The sequence below is a fragment of the Lineus longissimus genome, chromosome 3 (genome assembly GCF_910592395.1).
Source record: "Lineus longissimus chromosome 3, tnLinLong1.2, whole genome shotgun sequence".
NCBI lineage: Eukaryota > Metazoa > Nemertea > Pilidiophora > Heteronemertea > Lineidae > Lineus > Lineus longissimus.
Genome location: NC_088310.1, coordinates 4,051,866 through 4,068,145, shown reverse-complemented (window position 1 = coordinate 4,068,145; position 16,280 = coordinate 4,051,866). Strand labels below are relative to the sequence as shown.

Sequence of the window (16,280 nt, the reverse complement as noted above, 5' to 3'; positions counted from 1 at the left end):
TTTAGAAGAAGTCAATGGTGTTGGAGAGTAACACTATGATGTTCAATGTGTTCACTTGATTCAAATAGACTGGAGATTGTCCACAGCTTCACCACTGTCCGCAATGGCGTCTTCAGGACTGATGTTGTTGACGTCCAATCTCGCAATTTCCCGTAATGATGCGAGTGTTGATGTCATACATACATGTAATGTCCATCTTGGCAGACCTATTCATGATCAGAATATTGTGGGCCAAGTCCGCAAAGACCACCTGGGTTGTCAACTTTGGCAAGTACATCTTCTTAGTGCAAATGTGGCAAAGTGAGACGAGTTATGTCATTGCTTGCTCTGTTAGCCAATTGAATGGACCAGTGCAGATTATTTTGCAGTCATGTCCAGCCAGACATAAATGGGTCCATGGTAGCCATATCTAACCTGAAATCCACTCAGAAGTTTCATGGTCGTTTTAAATGCTCAATGTTGCTACAGTAATGAAAAGCAGTGCAGTTCCAGTTCCAATCTATTTACACCACTTGCCATCTTATCATGTATCCCACCACGTTACCTCAATCTTTTGCATACGTATGTATATCTACATGTATAATGCTAAAACGGTATGTCTTCGAGTGAAAAACACTGAATTTATTTAATCGGTGCTCTCTCTCTTGCACTGTCATGAATATGTCTTTGATGAATGATGATGGTGATCAAACTGTACTCTCTCATTTAATTAGAAGTGCCAACTGGTATGAAAGTGTCTTCAATGAAATACTGGTGGGGACGATTGTGGTTGTGATTTGTCACCTTTGGAAATGTAGTGACAATCTATCTGACTACAGTACATGTATGTCTAGAGAATTTGAGTAGTAAGTCAGTTAAGATACTGATATGGGCCTTGCATTCTCGTATAGTGTGGACACTGCTCCTCTTGCAGTCCCTAGAGCAGGAGTAAGACTGCCACTGGGCCGCTGAAAGTTCTGTTTCTGGTGTTCTTATAAACAGTCATCCAGAACTGAACAGGCTGATGAGGGGTAAGTCAGTGTCATGATGGCGATGTGCGATTGCCAGTGAGCATTGGTTGTTTCTTCTTCTCGGTTCAACCTGTCTAAAGTTCAGTCCTATGGCGGGGATGAAGTGGCTTGTCATTTCCAGGTCGTGCTGCGTTCCCCCAGTTTTCCCTCGACATTGGTGTCTGCAAGCCGGAATGTTTAGCACTCAGCTGTGTCTCTTACTCCTATTCATTTGAGGTGCCCAGGTGTCTGTCGTTTTAACGAGGAGCTTTCCGGCTTTCAAGATAGAAACATCAAGGAATAGGAGACAATGTAATAAAAATTTCTTTTAATTTTATGTAACTCAGTTTATCTGAACATAAATCAATTAATCATGTTTATGAACCATAAAACAATTGATACAGACACATATTACAGAATTCACAATATGCTGTGTGATACGGAAAGAAGATGAAGCTTTGGTGAAAGAGAGGGTTTAATTCAAATACAGAAGGAGTGATTGCGGTTTCTGTCAGTAGATACCAGACCTGAAATCTGTTTTTTGTCAAAAGTTCCAAGGCCCCAATTTTTTTGGTTCACATCATGAAACTGAAGTGTTTTTTTCCTGAAGACCATTCCTTTACACTTGAAATAAATTTGAGCACGCTGGAATATCTGAACCCAGAAATCAAAGAAATGAATTTAGAAACAGTCCAAAATGGACAGTCTGTTATATTGTTAACAATTTTACTTGGTCTGTCCTCAGGACACACCTCTATCAGACAAATTCATTTTTTCTGGCCATACATTTGAAAGAAAATACCTTAACATTAAGTACATAGAATACAAAAGTATTTTCATCACAGAGAACAAACTTCAACCCTATTTGGCAGCACATGCGACCTCAATTTCCGTATACCGGTACAAATACATCTGTAGTTGTGAGAAGCCTGACTTTTGGCCACCACAACAGGCTTTTTCTAAAAGTGAATGTTGACCCCTGCATCACTGAGGATGAGAAGTAGTCTGAACATGTCACCCACAGAACCAGACTCTACATACACAGCTATTACGTATAGTCATCACAATACATTCACACTTATAAAACATGATCACTTATCCAGCATCAATTTACACCAGTTGATGAGCATTCAAATTGCCACTAAAAGCCCAGTGTACTTTGAGAGAATATCGCTAAAAGGTTGCGACTGGTACTCTGCTTGTGTTCACTGTATTTTAAAACTGGTGGCTCATTAGAACTATACAACACTGTAGTGACGTATTTATGAAGGAAAATTTAGGGCCGAAAGGACTAAACCTGTCTTGTTGGCAGTTATTTTCCCAACATTATCCATAAATGACAATGGTGTCTTGATTTAGCAAAACTGTCAGTCACATATGGACAACCTTTACACTACAATTCTGTATAGAAAAGTTTAGGGAGCAAATTTGAGGGGAAAAAAATTGCTTTCGTTTCTGATAACGATTAGCTGTGAGGTTTAAGATTTGTGGAGCAGTACTTAGACAGACGACCAAGAAAGAAGGGAGCGATACATTGTATGAACAAATTTACAGGTATTCAATCATATCACATTGTAAAATACTGAGCACTTTTACTGAGCTGTGTGTCTGGAGCACAATACGTCTTTCACATGTACTTGTTAAAAGGACAATGAAAGTGTGCAGATTATAAGTGTTTAAGACATTTTAGCTTTCAGGCTAAAGGGATTGATGAGAAACTAAACTGCCACCCTACGATCCTCTAGGGTAACATGTGAATAAATGAATCCTTACATCCTGTCCTGCAGTTCTAACACATTCAAAACTTCACTCCGCCCATGACCGCTCTTGCAAAAACAGAGGTGACAGCAGGAAACCAACCATGCAAATCTGTATATGCTTTTAGTGCCACAACTCAAATGACGTATTTCATGACGTTGCACAGCCAACACATGGTCTGTTGCAGATTGATAAAGTCAGATCATTGATGACATCCATAGCTTGGATGTGTTGAAGTCTCTAGTCTCTAGGAGGTTATGGTCGTGGTGATGAGCAGACTATGAAAACAGTGACAGGAACGAATTTGCATAGGCCATTGGCTTCACGTTTGGATGGGGCTGAAAAAGAGAAAAGCAGATGTCAAGAAAAACAAAATAAGAATCTTGGCATTTTTAATCCAGGCTCTTTCTTTTTTTAACTAGGCCATGTGAGGAAGGGCAAAGGAATGCAAAATGACGCAGCCTCAGTCAAGACGTACAAACTGCTCTATTTTGAGCTCAAGTTATGTTACGTCAAGAACGGTGTGGTATTCCTCCTGCGGAGGGTACTGCACATGCGCAGCACCATATCCATCTGATGTGATGTCAATGTGACGTCACCCGCGTATGGAAGTTTTCTTCATACTTACCACTGCTGAATACGTTGTATATTTGGGTGTGAGATCATCTCCCTTGATTGTTATGAAGGCTCCTTTATTTCCCATAGTATCACTGTAAAGCAACAATACAATACTGTACTGCTTCTGGTATGACACCATGATTAAACAAATTTTAGAGAGGGCAAATTACTTCATGTCAGAACACATACATGGCTATAAATGTATCTAGCCAACTCTGAATGAAACAAACATAGAAAAGCAGTATGAAATTTTTAAAAACTTACCAGTAGTTCGGGGCAGAGAAGACAGTTATACACTTTCCATCGTGTAGCACCTCGTAGCCGTCGCTTCGGACTTCGTGACTCCTTACTACGTAGTCGAGATTGTTCTTCTGCAGGAATTGTTTCGTGACGTCGGGGCCAAAATGTATGCCGACTCCTCTCTTGCTCGGTGACCTACCGCTCTGGCGTTGTGGGTCTGACCAGAGCAGCTCACACATGAGACCTGTAGAAACAAATACATGAGTTTCGTTCACAAATTCAGGGCAGCATATCTCAGTGGGTGAACTTTCTCATCTACCTTGCAGCAGGGCAGATTCAAAATGCAAACCAAACTGGTATCCAAGCATGCACCTCCATGGATTTTGAGAAGCTGAAAATCCAAGCTCCTCACAGTCTTAATAATGAGACATGAAATCAAACTCATTTGTATCTGTGCCGTAAGATATCACAGCGGACAAATAAAGAACCTGTTGTGCCCATTAGGGAACCATGAAGTCAATCGCCTCACAAGTGCTATGCTTGAGGCTGCACTTGACTACATTAGCTATCACCTTAGTGCAAAGAACAAGAGAGTTATGATTCAACACTAAAGCTGACACATGAATTGCTTACCACTTTCTGGCGGTTGTCTGTTCCTTTCAATTTTCCTAAGGTCGTCTAGTGTTACATCGTCGCTAGAAAATAAACCACCATGCATCACCTGTAAAACAAAACGATTAAATGATTGAATACGACAGCCTTTACAGTACATAGTCCTTATCAGTAAATAGCAAAAACAAGTAAGGAGATGAATATCTTATTATAGTTGCCTAGTTCAAGGCAGACATGAAAAGGAATTTTACAATTGCATCCAAATCAGGTTAAAACCAGGCTGAGGCACAACAACGTCCTGATGACCAAAATGTAAAACATTATATAAATCTGACAGGAATGCTCTCTTAGCAGCAATCTTAAATAAATACTGGTACACTTACTATAATTTTGTTATTTATACAGTGACATAGCGGTAGCCAGTTGAAGACTTCTGTGAAGAGTTCGGCCATCTTGGCTGTGTACTTGGCTTTCACCTCACCCTCAAAACCGTACATCTGATTCATCGTCACGCTTTCGTGGTTACCTAGAAAAGAAAACACGGTCACATTTCACGACAGAAACTCTTCAAATAGTGGATCAAAATGCATTATAATGGATTTTTGTGGTAAAAACTTCAGGTTAGTTCCAGACAGGTGCATTTGTAAACCACGAAACTTACTTGTGGCCATCAAATCACAGTTTGGTGCCAGACATAAGATTTGACTGAACCTCATACATTGTCTTATCATCAGAAGAGTGAGCCAGTGAAATAAATCAGCAATGCCTAAACTTTTCATGATAAAAAATGTTTTCTTACCTCTGGACATGAAGAAATGGTTCGGGTATAGCAGTTTAAAAGAAAGCAAAACCATTATGCATTCTACAGAAAATGAGCCTCGGTCAACAAAATCACCATTAAATAACTGATGGAAAGTCAAGGAAAATGAAACATGAAACTTGTAATCATCTCTTGTAGAAACATTCGCAGTTTCTTCAACTAAGCTATGCAGCTTCTTAATTAGGAATATTATTCTAAGAATTTACAAGTTTTTGCTTTTCATTTTATCAAAAGGATACATATGGATTATCTTCTGATGGTAATCCGTTCAGCTCGAAGATGTTCATCAGATCATAGAACTGACCATGGATGTCACCGCATATCGTGAATTTCTTACCCTGAAATGAAAGTATAGGCACAGCTGTATATGTTAGAGCAATGGGATGAGACTGCACAAAGGTCCCAACAGACAAATTCTCTGAAGCAACTAACACATTATGGCCTATTATGCCGTTTATTCAAAAATTGAAATTTAACAAGAGACTTTTCAATTATGCAAATACACATTGAATATAAAACTGGAATTCTATAATTTAGTTACGCTAATTCAAACTTACCTCAGCAACTTGTATATCTACTAATGATGGCTGTTTTTCAAAGACTTTCTTTGTTTCTACGAGGATCTGGAAAAAAAAGACATCAAAATAACATCAAACAACACACATCTTCATTTGACAAAGTCAAAAGATTTCACTGGACATCAGCATTCTTCCCAGTGCCAGAGGGCAATTTATAAAGATATGTATCCAGACAAAAATTTTTGGAATTGCGATCAACTCACTTGATAAGCATATCTCCTGTGTAACTTTTCCTGCTTTTTGAACACATCCATGAGGCTCATCACGAAGTCATGAGTGACAGTGTTATTTTCTAATTTTGGTCCCTTGTAGTCATCCTCTATGGCTAAAAAGGTAAGCAAAAATAAAATGAACCCATAGAAGCAGGTGCTGTCAGTTTGAGGAGTTTCATTGCACTGCTTCATTTAACTGCTACCATTCTAAATTGATTTTATCCTAATCTAATTTTGAGTTTGTGCAAATTCTGATCAGGCCAATAAATATTTAAGGGGCAATGTCTTATACTTACTCATAGATGAGATATCAATCTGATCTGCTATATTTTTATGTGCTTCATCCACGGAGATGGCCCTCTCAAACGCAATCCTCGTGACAATCTTTTTGCACTCATTATACTTGGCACTTGCATCCTTGTCTGTTGGTTTGCACTTGGTCACCTACAAAGGAAAATAAAAGAGTATACGAAAAATTGAAAAAGTTGTACAATATTTTTACCAGTACACACTTGAATTTCTGGGTGGTTCTCAAAGTAGTATAGTTTCAACTCATGACAAACAGCAGTAACAAGTGATGTTGATTTACAAATACAAGTGTGAGTCTTTTACAACAGGCCTTCATGTAACTTAACTGTAACAGAACACTGACTTCCTCTTATTTTATCATGGATTTTTCTGTCAGTGAAACATTTTGCTGAAATGGAACTTTAAAATAGCACAGAGCTTGTCTCACACATACTTACAGCCTCAAAGTCTTTTAATGCAAGTTTGAATTTACCAAGGGCCATATTGGCAGTCGCTCTCCTGTAGTAAGCCTGAAGAGAATGTAAAATGATATTGTGAGAATATGTTTTACCGTCGTCACATCTGGATGTAACTTTTACAATTTTTGAATTTGCCAAAACTTGCTTTACATGTCTCAATGACTTTTACTCAGCTTGTTTATTGAATAAACCTTGTACCTTGACATATTTTGGATCCAAATCCAATGCACTGGAAGCATCAGACAAAGCATATCCAAAGCATTCTGTCTTGAGGTAGGCAAAACTTCTGTTGCCATAGAATGTGGCCTCAGTTGGATTCAGTTCGATGGCTTGAGTGTAGAAGGTAATCGCCTGACCAAAGTCTTGATCTGAAAAGAGAGCAACTGATATTTTCAAACCTGTTCTTCAAAAGAAATATCAAAGCTGTAGGCTATAAGAATGAATGAACAGAGAAAGGGAATGATTGAAAGTGAGGAAAATCTTCAGTTTTACATTGCCTCATTCAAACTTTATTTTCTGCTCTAAATTGACTAAAAGTGACCGTAATTTTTACTTTTAAAGAATCCATTAGCTTTCTCCTTTAGCTCTTGAGCTTTTTGTTTAGTTTCTTCAGATATTTCGGGTAATTCTGGACGTTTTTCGGAGGAATTTCCATTCACACCGGTTGCAGCCATGTTGAATATTTATAATGACCTTGACCCCTAAGCTGTTACATCGGTGGCATATCTAATTACTTGTTTGTCCATAATTACTTAAAAATAAAACATCTATACAAATAATGACTAAAACAATTTGTTATCAACAGGATTTTGCTATAAGAACATAGAAAATATGTATATTTCGTCCATTCGACATGATTTTCTGGTGTTCCATCTGCTGGGGGATTTCAGCCTTGCTGCCATGTTTGTTCGTTTTGTTTGACATTGAAAATGATGGACAAAAACACTTTTCTTTTCGCTCCTTGATGATAATCAGGTAAATATGTGTATCCTCATAATAGAACATGATGTTAAGATGATTTAAAACAGAGCTTTTTATGTGCAAAATGTAAAATTACCGCGAAACTATTGACCCAAAGTCTCACTACCAGAAAAGTCCAAAAATGTAAAAATGTACAAATTCAATTTCAAATTCAAATTTCAGCCATATATTTTGAGTAGAGCGTTGTACTGTTGTAGCTTTGGGTGCTTGTTCTGTTTTTTTTGCGTACTGGAAAGACGTCATGTTGTAGCCTATATATGACCTGATTGATAGCATGATAATAAAGGCTGGAAAGTGATACTAGTGAGAAGTGAAGCACAACCCCAACAAGGGGTCAATTTGTATTCGAAATTTACCACCAGTAGGCCCCTATGTCCATTAATCGATTATCATCAACAAATCATCAACATGAAGTTTATGACATCATTATTGTGGGATGTCACAGAATGTTCTATTTTAGTGTAGTATATATATAATATGGTGACGTTGCCTTCACATCACAACGACACAATCACGTTGGCATGGCAACTCATCAACGACTCGAGACTGCCAACCCACTTTCAGTTTCAGTATTTAGGAGTTTGCCTCCTGAAGGTCACTTACTCAAAGTAAGTACTGAAGAGAGGGAACTTTTTGAAAGCAGTTCCTGATTGATAGCCGATTTGTGCTCAAGGCCCAAGTGGCTATGTCATCTTCAATTTTGCTTGTATATACCTCCCTGGCCCACTTTGGCACTAATGATTCTCCCTAACAATATATCCTTTTTTACACTCCCAGGTTTTCTTAAGATCTTCGTGTTCTCAGCAAGGTGTCTTTCAACCAGTCAACAAGGCTAGAAGATCATGTGTGATCACCATCACTTCCGATCCCATACGCCAATGGGAGACATTGAACACACAAGCCAATTGTCAGAAAATATTGGTGCCCTGTTTGAAAACTCTGAGTACAGCGATGTCAGATTTATTGTGGATGGTACAACTTTCCACGCTCACAGGGTCATTCTTGCTGCTAGATCAGAATATTTCAGGTAAATGATACATGATTAAATAATTAAATAATGGTATGTGACAACACTGTCTTCGCTTTGCCTCTGGTTTGTTGTGGCTCTTAGTGGCATTCTCCGACTGGTACAAAGTTAAATATTGAACTCTCTAATTGGAGCAAATACAATTTCTTTGTCAAGTGGGTGTTTTGTTCCACTGTTTTCCTTTGTTCTTGCATTCCAAATTCAATGTAAATCTTGTCTATTTTATTTCAGAGCGATGTTGTTTGGAGGGATGAAGGAGTCTGACCCGAATTGCACTGACATAGAACTTCTTGATCAGTCTGCTGTTGCATTCAAGTCTCTACTGAAGTACATCTACACTGGCAAAATATCTCTGAGTGCCATGAAGGTGCGTAGTTGTGCTTCTACATTGATCAAGATAAAGATCTTTTCTCCATTATAGATGTGGTAGTCATCTAGCTCACTATCGATAAACCATGTTTGGTGAATATTTTTGGGCTGTGGCCATTATTTTGCTGCCTTTGTAGTAGGAAGTGAAAGGCTGTCAGGCAAATTTACCTAAGTCATATGGTGAATGCATGGAACTTACAATTGTAGGTTGTTTTGCCAGGGTCCTTTTGAAATGGTAAATATGACTTCTACCAAAAGGGTCGTTTCAATATTATGGCCACAGTTGGGTTTTCTTTGCGCTTGTCCTTAAAACTTATAAATCAGACGCTTCCTCTTGTTTTCAGGAAGAGCACTTGTTGGATGTGCTCGGCCTAAGTCACCAATACGGCTTCATCGAGTTGGAAACTGCCATTTCTGATTATCTAAAGGACATCTTGAACATCACAAACGTCTGCCTGATCTATGATATGGCCAACATTTATACGCTGCAGTCGTTATCAAAGACTTGCTTTGAGTTCATGGATAGAAATGCAGCAGAGGTTCTCATATCAGAGAATTTTCTCGTCTTATCCGAGGTAATTGACCAGGATTTAGATGTTCTTTTTCAGACGATGTATTCTGAATTACCCGATACTCATTATTAAAAAAAACACCCCTTATATTATAAGTCTGATTCAAGGACACCGCACTCTTTACTTTTCTATTTGTCAGACGTGCGCGAAACCAAACCAAGAATTATTCTTGGTAAAACCAATTTATAACTGATGTACCCCTTCTTGTACAAAACAACAGGCTTTCTGAATCCCGATATGAATTGGTCCAGTTTTCAAAACGTGTGACTTGGGTGAGTTTTAGCTGTATTTTCAACCCACCATCTCATTTTTCAGTCATCCCTGTATGAAGTCATATCAAGGGATTCCTTCTGTGCACCAGAGATTGATATCTTCCAAGCAGTGTGTTCCTGGCGGGAAAACAATCCTGAGGCAGACATTTCAAAAATAGTTCAGGCCGTTCGAATAACGTTGATGAATATCAAAGAACTGTTGAACTTTGTTCGGCCGACGCATCTTGTTTGTCCCGATGCAATATTAGATGCCATCAAGCTGCGAACAGAATGTCGTGATATGGAGTTGAATTACAGAGGGTTCTTAGGTGAGGGTTGTGAAAAAGTAGCTCCTAGTTAGTCAGTAGTTCTAATTAGCAAACACCGATGATGCAGAATTATGATTCAGTCTAATTGGACTAAACGAACAGAAGTCTTACTAGGTTTTGCTTTCCAAACATTTTGTACCAAGATGATGACTCTGTGATGACTCTGTGACAGTAACAGTAACTGTGACTGTGACAGCATGTTGCATATTGTTAGGCGCTAAAAGATCTGTTTTATTTTGCAGTCCCTGATGAAAACGTGGCCACCCTTCGCCATGGTGCCCTGGTTATCAAGGGTGAAATCAAAGCAGCTCTGCTAGATGGCGAAGTCACAAATTACGACCTAGATCGTGGGTTCAGTCGGCATCCAATTGATGAAAATCTCGGGCAAGGCCTTGTTATCAAGCTCGGTGCACCACATATCATAAATGCTATCAGAATTTTACTGTGGGACAGAGACATGAGGTTAGTTTATGCCGTTTGCTTTTCACCTTTTTTGTGATGATTGAAGTTTTTTTTGACTACGTTCTGCCATTTTTTCGTGTAGTACATGTATGAAAGTGTGTGTCAGACGAGATCAGAGTGTCACATCTTCATTGTAGTGAAATCAGAGAAATCAATGTTGCCAGTAGAGGTCTCTATTATCCAAAGTACATCAACACTCTTCATGCTGGTCTGAGGAATAACTTCATCACAAAGTCTTAGTTCCCTAACTGTGCATATTGGGCACAAGGAGGCCACCAATTGAGCCATCTAGCACCTGCCAAAAGTCCTTCCTAAATGATTCTCTATAATCAATAGCATTTCTTTTCTCCTCTCTACAGATCCTACTCATATTACATAGATGTGTCCATGGATGAACGGGACTGGATCAGAGTCATCGACCACCAGAAATATCTCTGTCGGTCGTGGCAGAATCTCCACTTCAAGCCTGTGGTTGCTAAATACATCAAGGTGGTAGGGACACACAACACGGTCAATAGGGTGTTTCATTGTGTGGCCTTTGAATGCATGTACAGTAACAAGGTGGTCAAGATGGAAAATGGTCTCATTGGTAAGTTCTTGTCTGAGTGCCATAGGAAACCTGCACTGGGCAACGAAGCAATACACATCAGTGATTTGTCATACTGCTCTCATTTCAATAATTGTAACATCCTTTGAGAAGACTGTTTGAATTGCCTTCTTAGATAATGCCATAAAAATAGTTTGATAAATTGTGTCTGTATTTTCAGTCCCAACAGATAATGTTGCAACGATTGAGGCAAGTGCCAATGTTATCGAGGGAGTGAGTCGGAGCCGCAATGCCCTGATCAATAAAGACACCAAGAACTATGACTGGGACAGTGGATACACGTGCCATCAGCTTGGCAGTGGGGCCATAGTCGTTCAGCTCGCCCAGCCTTTTATCATTGGGTCGATGAGGTAAGAGGCTGTGATGTACTGAAAAGAACTACAAGAACTAACCAAAATGGCCCAAAACTCAGATCTGTTTAAGCTCTAAACTCAAGAGAGACTACTAGAGACCAATGTCACCTTAATTCTGGCCTTAGCTCCATCCTTTCGATGATTGGTATCGAGTTCGGAACAAGTGTATCATCTGTCAGCATTTTCTGTTGCCAGTAAATTTTTATCCAGGTGCCATGTCTTAATTTCACAGTTTCATTTTAATTTCGTTCAGGTTACTGTTGTGGGACTGTGACGACAGGAGCTACAGCTTCACTGTCGAGGTATCAACAGATCAGCAAAACTGGTACATGGTTGCCGACAAGTCTCGGGATGCGTGCAAGTCATGGCAGACGATTGTGTTCAAGAAGCGGCCGGTCACATTCGTGCGGATTGTTGGCACACACAACACAGCCAATGAGGTGATTATGGAATTTTTGCCAATTCTAGTTCAGAAAAGGCCAAAATCAATCACCGTAGAGTTCAAACTTGGTTTCCTCCTGACGTTACAGTTGAGATGGCCAAAACGAGCATGCACAATTTGTTTCTTCCAAACACTGAAAGACTGTTGTAAAAGCTTGTCAACAAGAGTGATTCCTATCCTGTTTATGCTTTACGCCACATATCTACTAAGTAACCAAGTCAAATGATCACTACCAATTTCAATTGATATATCATCTTCATTGTTTCCAGGTGTTCCATTGCGTACACTTTGAAGCCCCGGCAGATGCGTCTGCCCTTGCCCAGTATCTCCCGCCCCCAGAGGAGAGCAAGTCTGAGAATCCAGTGGTCATGGAAGAACATGAGGAGCAGAATCAAAATGTCGAGCAGATGATATACGATGGAGCTGCTTAGAATAAGAGCCTGGTTGTTTTTGTACAGTATGTCAGGGAATGGGAGGGTGGGTATTCTTGGGGTGTAAAATTTGCTCTATCAGAATGCTAAGAGGTGGTCGTACATGTAGGTATAGTCTCTAGATTTGGGCAATTTTACCTATCGAGTTTTTGCATTACTGACAAATTACCATTTACAAAGACGAATTCTCTGTATTCATGCATGTACTGGTAATCTGTTTGTTTACATGGTTCATGATAGTAGATTGTGAGTTATGCAGAAACATTAGGCCTGGAAATGGGGGGGGATCCCTCCTTTGTCCTTAGTGTGTTAATGTCCGAATGACTGGACTGCCATATGTTTTATTCCTGTAAATAGTGTATCAAATTGAATAATGACTTCATCATGTAAACCCTTGTTCAAAGGTTAGGCTTTTTTGGCAATTGAAACCTGTAAACATGATGTGTTTGTTTATGAAAACCGGTGAAAATTACACTAGCATGGAGCTGAATTGTACTAGGTGTAAAGAAATATATCTCGCATCCTCGTGTATAATACATGTTTTTGAAGGAATAGTCCACTTGAAAGTTATAAAATCATTGTATGCTCTAACACTCTCTGGCGTTTGACAAAGACCTACATGTATGCACATTTGGTCACCCTTGGTTAAAAAGTGCCTCAGTTTGGGCCTACATTTTAGCTACACTCTCCCAGTCTAGATTTCACACAGAGACCCGCCAGTGCAGTGTTAATTTCAATTCTATCACACCTGAAATGCAGTTGCAATGGAGGTTTGTTGTAATAATATTTCTGCTACGTTCTGTGGTTTTGCAGTTGAGTTTTTGCTCAGATATTTTCTTTACTCCTAGTACAAGAAGGAACTTGTGATAAAGTAAACTCTTTAGTTTTCTCAAAGTTATTTTCAAGGATTTGATCTTTGACATGGAAGAATCTAGATCATGTTGGTCTCTTTACCAAGATTAATTTCTGTGTTTTATCATACCGTTCTATAACCAAAGAAAAAACCATCATGATAAACATTTTTGTGGCATCATATCGCTCGAGTAAAACCAAAGTAAATGCACGAAAGAAGTGACTTTATGCGTGTATTTTGACAGTACAATGTACAAATTTATTTGCAAAACTACTGTTGGAATGATCTTGTATCAAAGTTTTCAAAAATGCACCTAATTTGAATGAAATGACTGTAATGCTGCAAGGTAATTGGATCCTTGGTCACGTGTTTGCTTTCCCACGTTATTTAATGTATTGTAGCTTTAGTTATTGACTGTATCGCTCATCTACATGTATAATCTATGTGTTGATGTACTAGTATATAGAATACATCGGTGTGTAAAAACCATTTCAGGTATTCATACCGTGGGAGATCCTCTTCAGGATTTTAAACCTTAGAGCAATTTTGGTCTGTGATAAATTATCTTTGAAAAATGTTCAATATACCATGTTATGTAATATATCATAAAGTGTGCGTACTGTAGACTAGAAGAACAATGCTATGGGCCCAGTTGCTCAGTCTGCGCTATCGGTAAACATTGGTTTTAAGTCCTAACGCGGTTATTGTAAATGATATTTTCTACAGGAGATAATGCTTAGGCTGGGGATGGCGTTAGTGTCCCTAATGCCAACTGAGCAGCTGGGCCTTGGATGATGCCTGTTGTTTCCCTTCCTTCTCACCAGACAGTATCTGTAGCCATATTGAGACTAGCAATTGCACATGTTGCTGAAAAACCGAGTGGGCCGCAATATACTGTTTTGTAGGCTTTTCTTTGTGCATATGTGAATGTGATACGGATACAGAATGGTTGATCTAATCTGTCCTTGATTACATGTAAGGTTATGTTACAAAGGCAGGGCATCTCAACTGGTGCTTAGTTCTATGGAGTGTATTATACCAGTAAATTCGTACTCTGTTTTCCTAATTTGGGTTTCTCTTGTGAGTGAGGAGATGGTGCTTTGGTATTGTGAACAAACTGCTGTTGTATTTCTGTTAAATTTTGATGCAAACTGTTCCTCGGTCATGCTATTGCTTCATCAGTTTGACCTAGAACCACGAATTTATAAAGACTTGTCTTCATAAATTCTTGCGAGAACTTAAAACTTAGCAACCACTTGGCAAATGCAAACATTGGTCAGTGGAGTAGCATCTTGTGAAAGGAATTTTCATTGTCACTTGTGGCATGTAGCATGTAGCTGATCAAGCTTAGGCTTTTTATGGGAATATCTGAATCTCATTGAAATCTTTGACTTTAACCCATATCACTACGACCATCCGCTTTTGTCATTCAGGGCTTTGTAAGGCTCACTTCCTTGTCCTGTCGCCCGGAACGAGAGACGATCAGAATGACAAAATGGTCTTCATGATTGAGCGTCTAATAGACACTCACTTCTTCGAAAATCTGCTCACTTTTTCAGCCTGTGTGTGTTTGCTGGTCAGATGTTCACCTTGCTGTTAGCACATGTTTATAACCAACATTTAAATCCAGCCATAGATGTTTTTATCACCTTAGACAGAGTTTAGAGACTTTCAGTTTGGGTAAATTGTAAATAAACAGGAATGAAAGAAAGACATGTTTTGGTATTGTTCCCTTTCATCCGTCTCGAGGATGTGACTTTAGCCATCTGTCTGCTGCTGACCACAAGAAGCATAGCGATCCTGTCATGAGGATCTGTTGTTTAAGCCTTCTATCAACGGTCTACTGCCGACTTCAGATACCTGGAGTTCCCACTGCAATGTACCTTTAGCCATCTGTCTTGTGCTGTCCTCAAGACAACAAGCAATCCCAATGCTTGGATGTGCATTCACCCATCCTCCGAAACATGTAAATCCTATGGAAAGGATATAAATGTGCATTTGGCCATCTATCAACTGCTGTCCTCCAGACACCTATCGATCCCAATGCTTGGATGTGCCCTCAAGCATCAATCAATTTCTGACCTACAGACGCCTGGAGGTTCTGTTGCAAGGATGTGCCTTTATAACCGATCTACTACTAACTGTCCCCAGACACCTGGGGATGGCATCGCAAGGCTGTATCTTCAGCCATGCTGTGACCCATCCGCCCAGGGCCAAACGAAAGGGCACAGCCATCTATCCACTGCTGTCCTCCTGACTCATGGAGATCCTAACCGCTGTCCTGCAGACACATAGGAGTCTGGAGCAGGCAGTGGGTTCATAAGAAACATCCTGGCAGCGGAATCTCTGCGTCTGAAAGACAGCGGTGTCGGCCCGGCTTCGGCGTGGCAGAGTGTGCATGTTGCAAGGCAGCTGGATAATGTGGATTGTATATGCGGTGGGCCCACAGCGCCTACCCGGAAAGCAGATTCTCCAGGCTTCTATAAGTTTGGATTCCATCCTGCGAAGTGATCTCCCGCCGAGACGAAGAGGATGTTGACGACGATAGACACATCCTTGTGACAGTTTATTAGTTGATAATGCTATTACTGCTCCTCGGGGAATTTCCCGCACTTTATTTGTGACTGCGTAGGCGATGTTCCCGCGAGCGGTGTCGTCTTTGCTGCAATGACGTCACTTCGCACACACTGACGCAACGCCATTCGCGCATTGTTGATGCAAGCGACGCCACGTCTTCAAATGCGCGGGCACTTTTACTGTCTCCGGCGACATTGTCACATCCTAAACTTGGCAAAATAAAATCACATGAGGCAAATTTAATGGACACCGAAGTGACGGCAAGAGCTATCCAGCGCCTAAAGATAGGCAAGCAGTGAGTAGAGTTTGAACTCCATTTGGATTTGGGGCAAATAACTGAATTCAATAGAGACAAAAAGCAACTGAATAATAAGACATGAAGGCATGATTGCAAAGCCAAATTCGTGCCTAAAATCTTCTGTTGTAAACTTA

At 39.8% G+C, this 16,280-nt stretch overlaps 2 protein-coding genes across 2 annotated transcripts; one reads left to right on the top strand and one right to left on the bottom strand.

The window, feature by feature from the left end:
• Nucleotides 1-1,302: 1,302 nt before the first annotated feature.
• LOC135484604 (serine/threonine-protein phosphatase 5-like) lies at nucleotides 1,303-7,268 on the bottom strand. Its single transcript, XM_064766237.1, has 13 exons — nucleotides 7,148-7,268; nucleotides 6,793-6,962; nucleotides 6,574-6,645; nucleotides 6,124-6,271; nucleotides 5,819-5,940; nucleotides 5,595-5,660; nucleotides 5,277-5,375; nucleotides 5,017-5,122; nucleotides 4,601-4,743; nucleotides 4,239-4,326; nucleotides 3,630-3,849; nucleotides 3,376-3,457; nucleotides 1,303-3,085 (listed from the first exon to the last, which is right to left on the bottom strand). Exons 1-13 carry the CDS (start codon nucleotides 7,266-7,268, stop codon nucleotides 3,026-3,028), a joined length of 1,497 nt encoding a protein of 498 aa, XP_064622307.1. The 3' UTR covers nucleotides 1,303-3,025.
• Nucleotides 7,269-7,474: 206 nt separating this feature from the next.
• LOC135485426 (BTB/POZ domain-containing protein 9-like) lies at nucleotides 7,475-14,976 on the top strand. The gene is made up of 10 exons (XM_064767430.1): nucleotides 7,475-7,569; nucleotides 8,353-8,602; nucleotides 8,834-8,969; nucleotides 9,316-9,546; nucleotides 9,859-10,123; nucleotides 10,366-10,585; nucleotides 10,945-11,174; nucleotides 11,353-11,542; nucleotides 11,799-11,985; nucleotides 12,257-14,976. The coding sequence occupies exons 2-10, from the start codon at nucleotides 8,418-8,420 to the stop codon at nucleotides 12,416-12,418; spliced, it is 1,806 nt and encodes a 601-aa protein (XP_064623500.1). The 5' UTR covers nucleotides 7,475-7,569; nucleotides 8,353-8,417; the 3' UTR covers nucleotides 12,419-14,976.
• The last annotated feature ends 1,304 nt before the right edge of the window (nucleotides 14,977-16,280 follow it).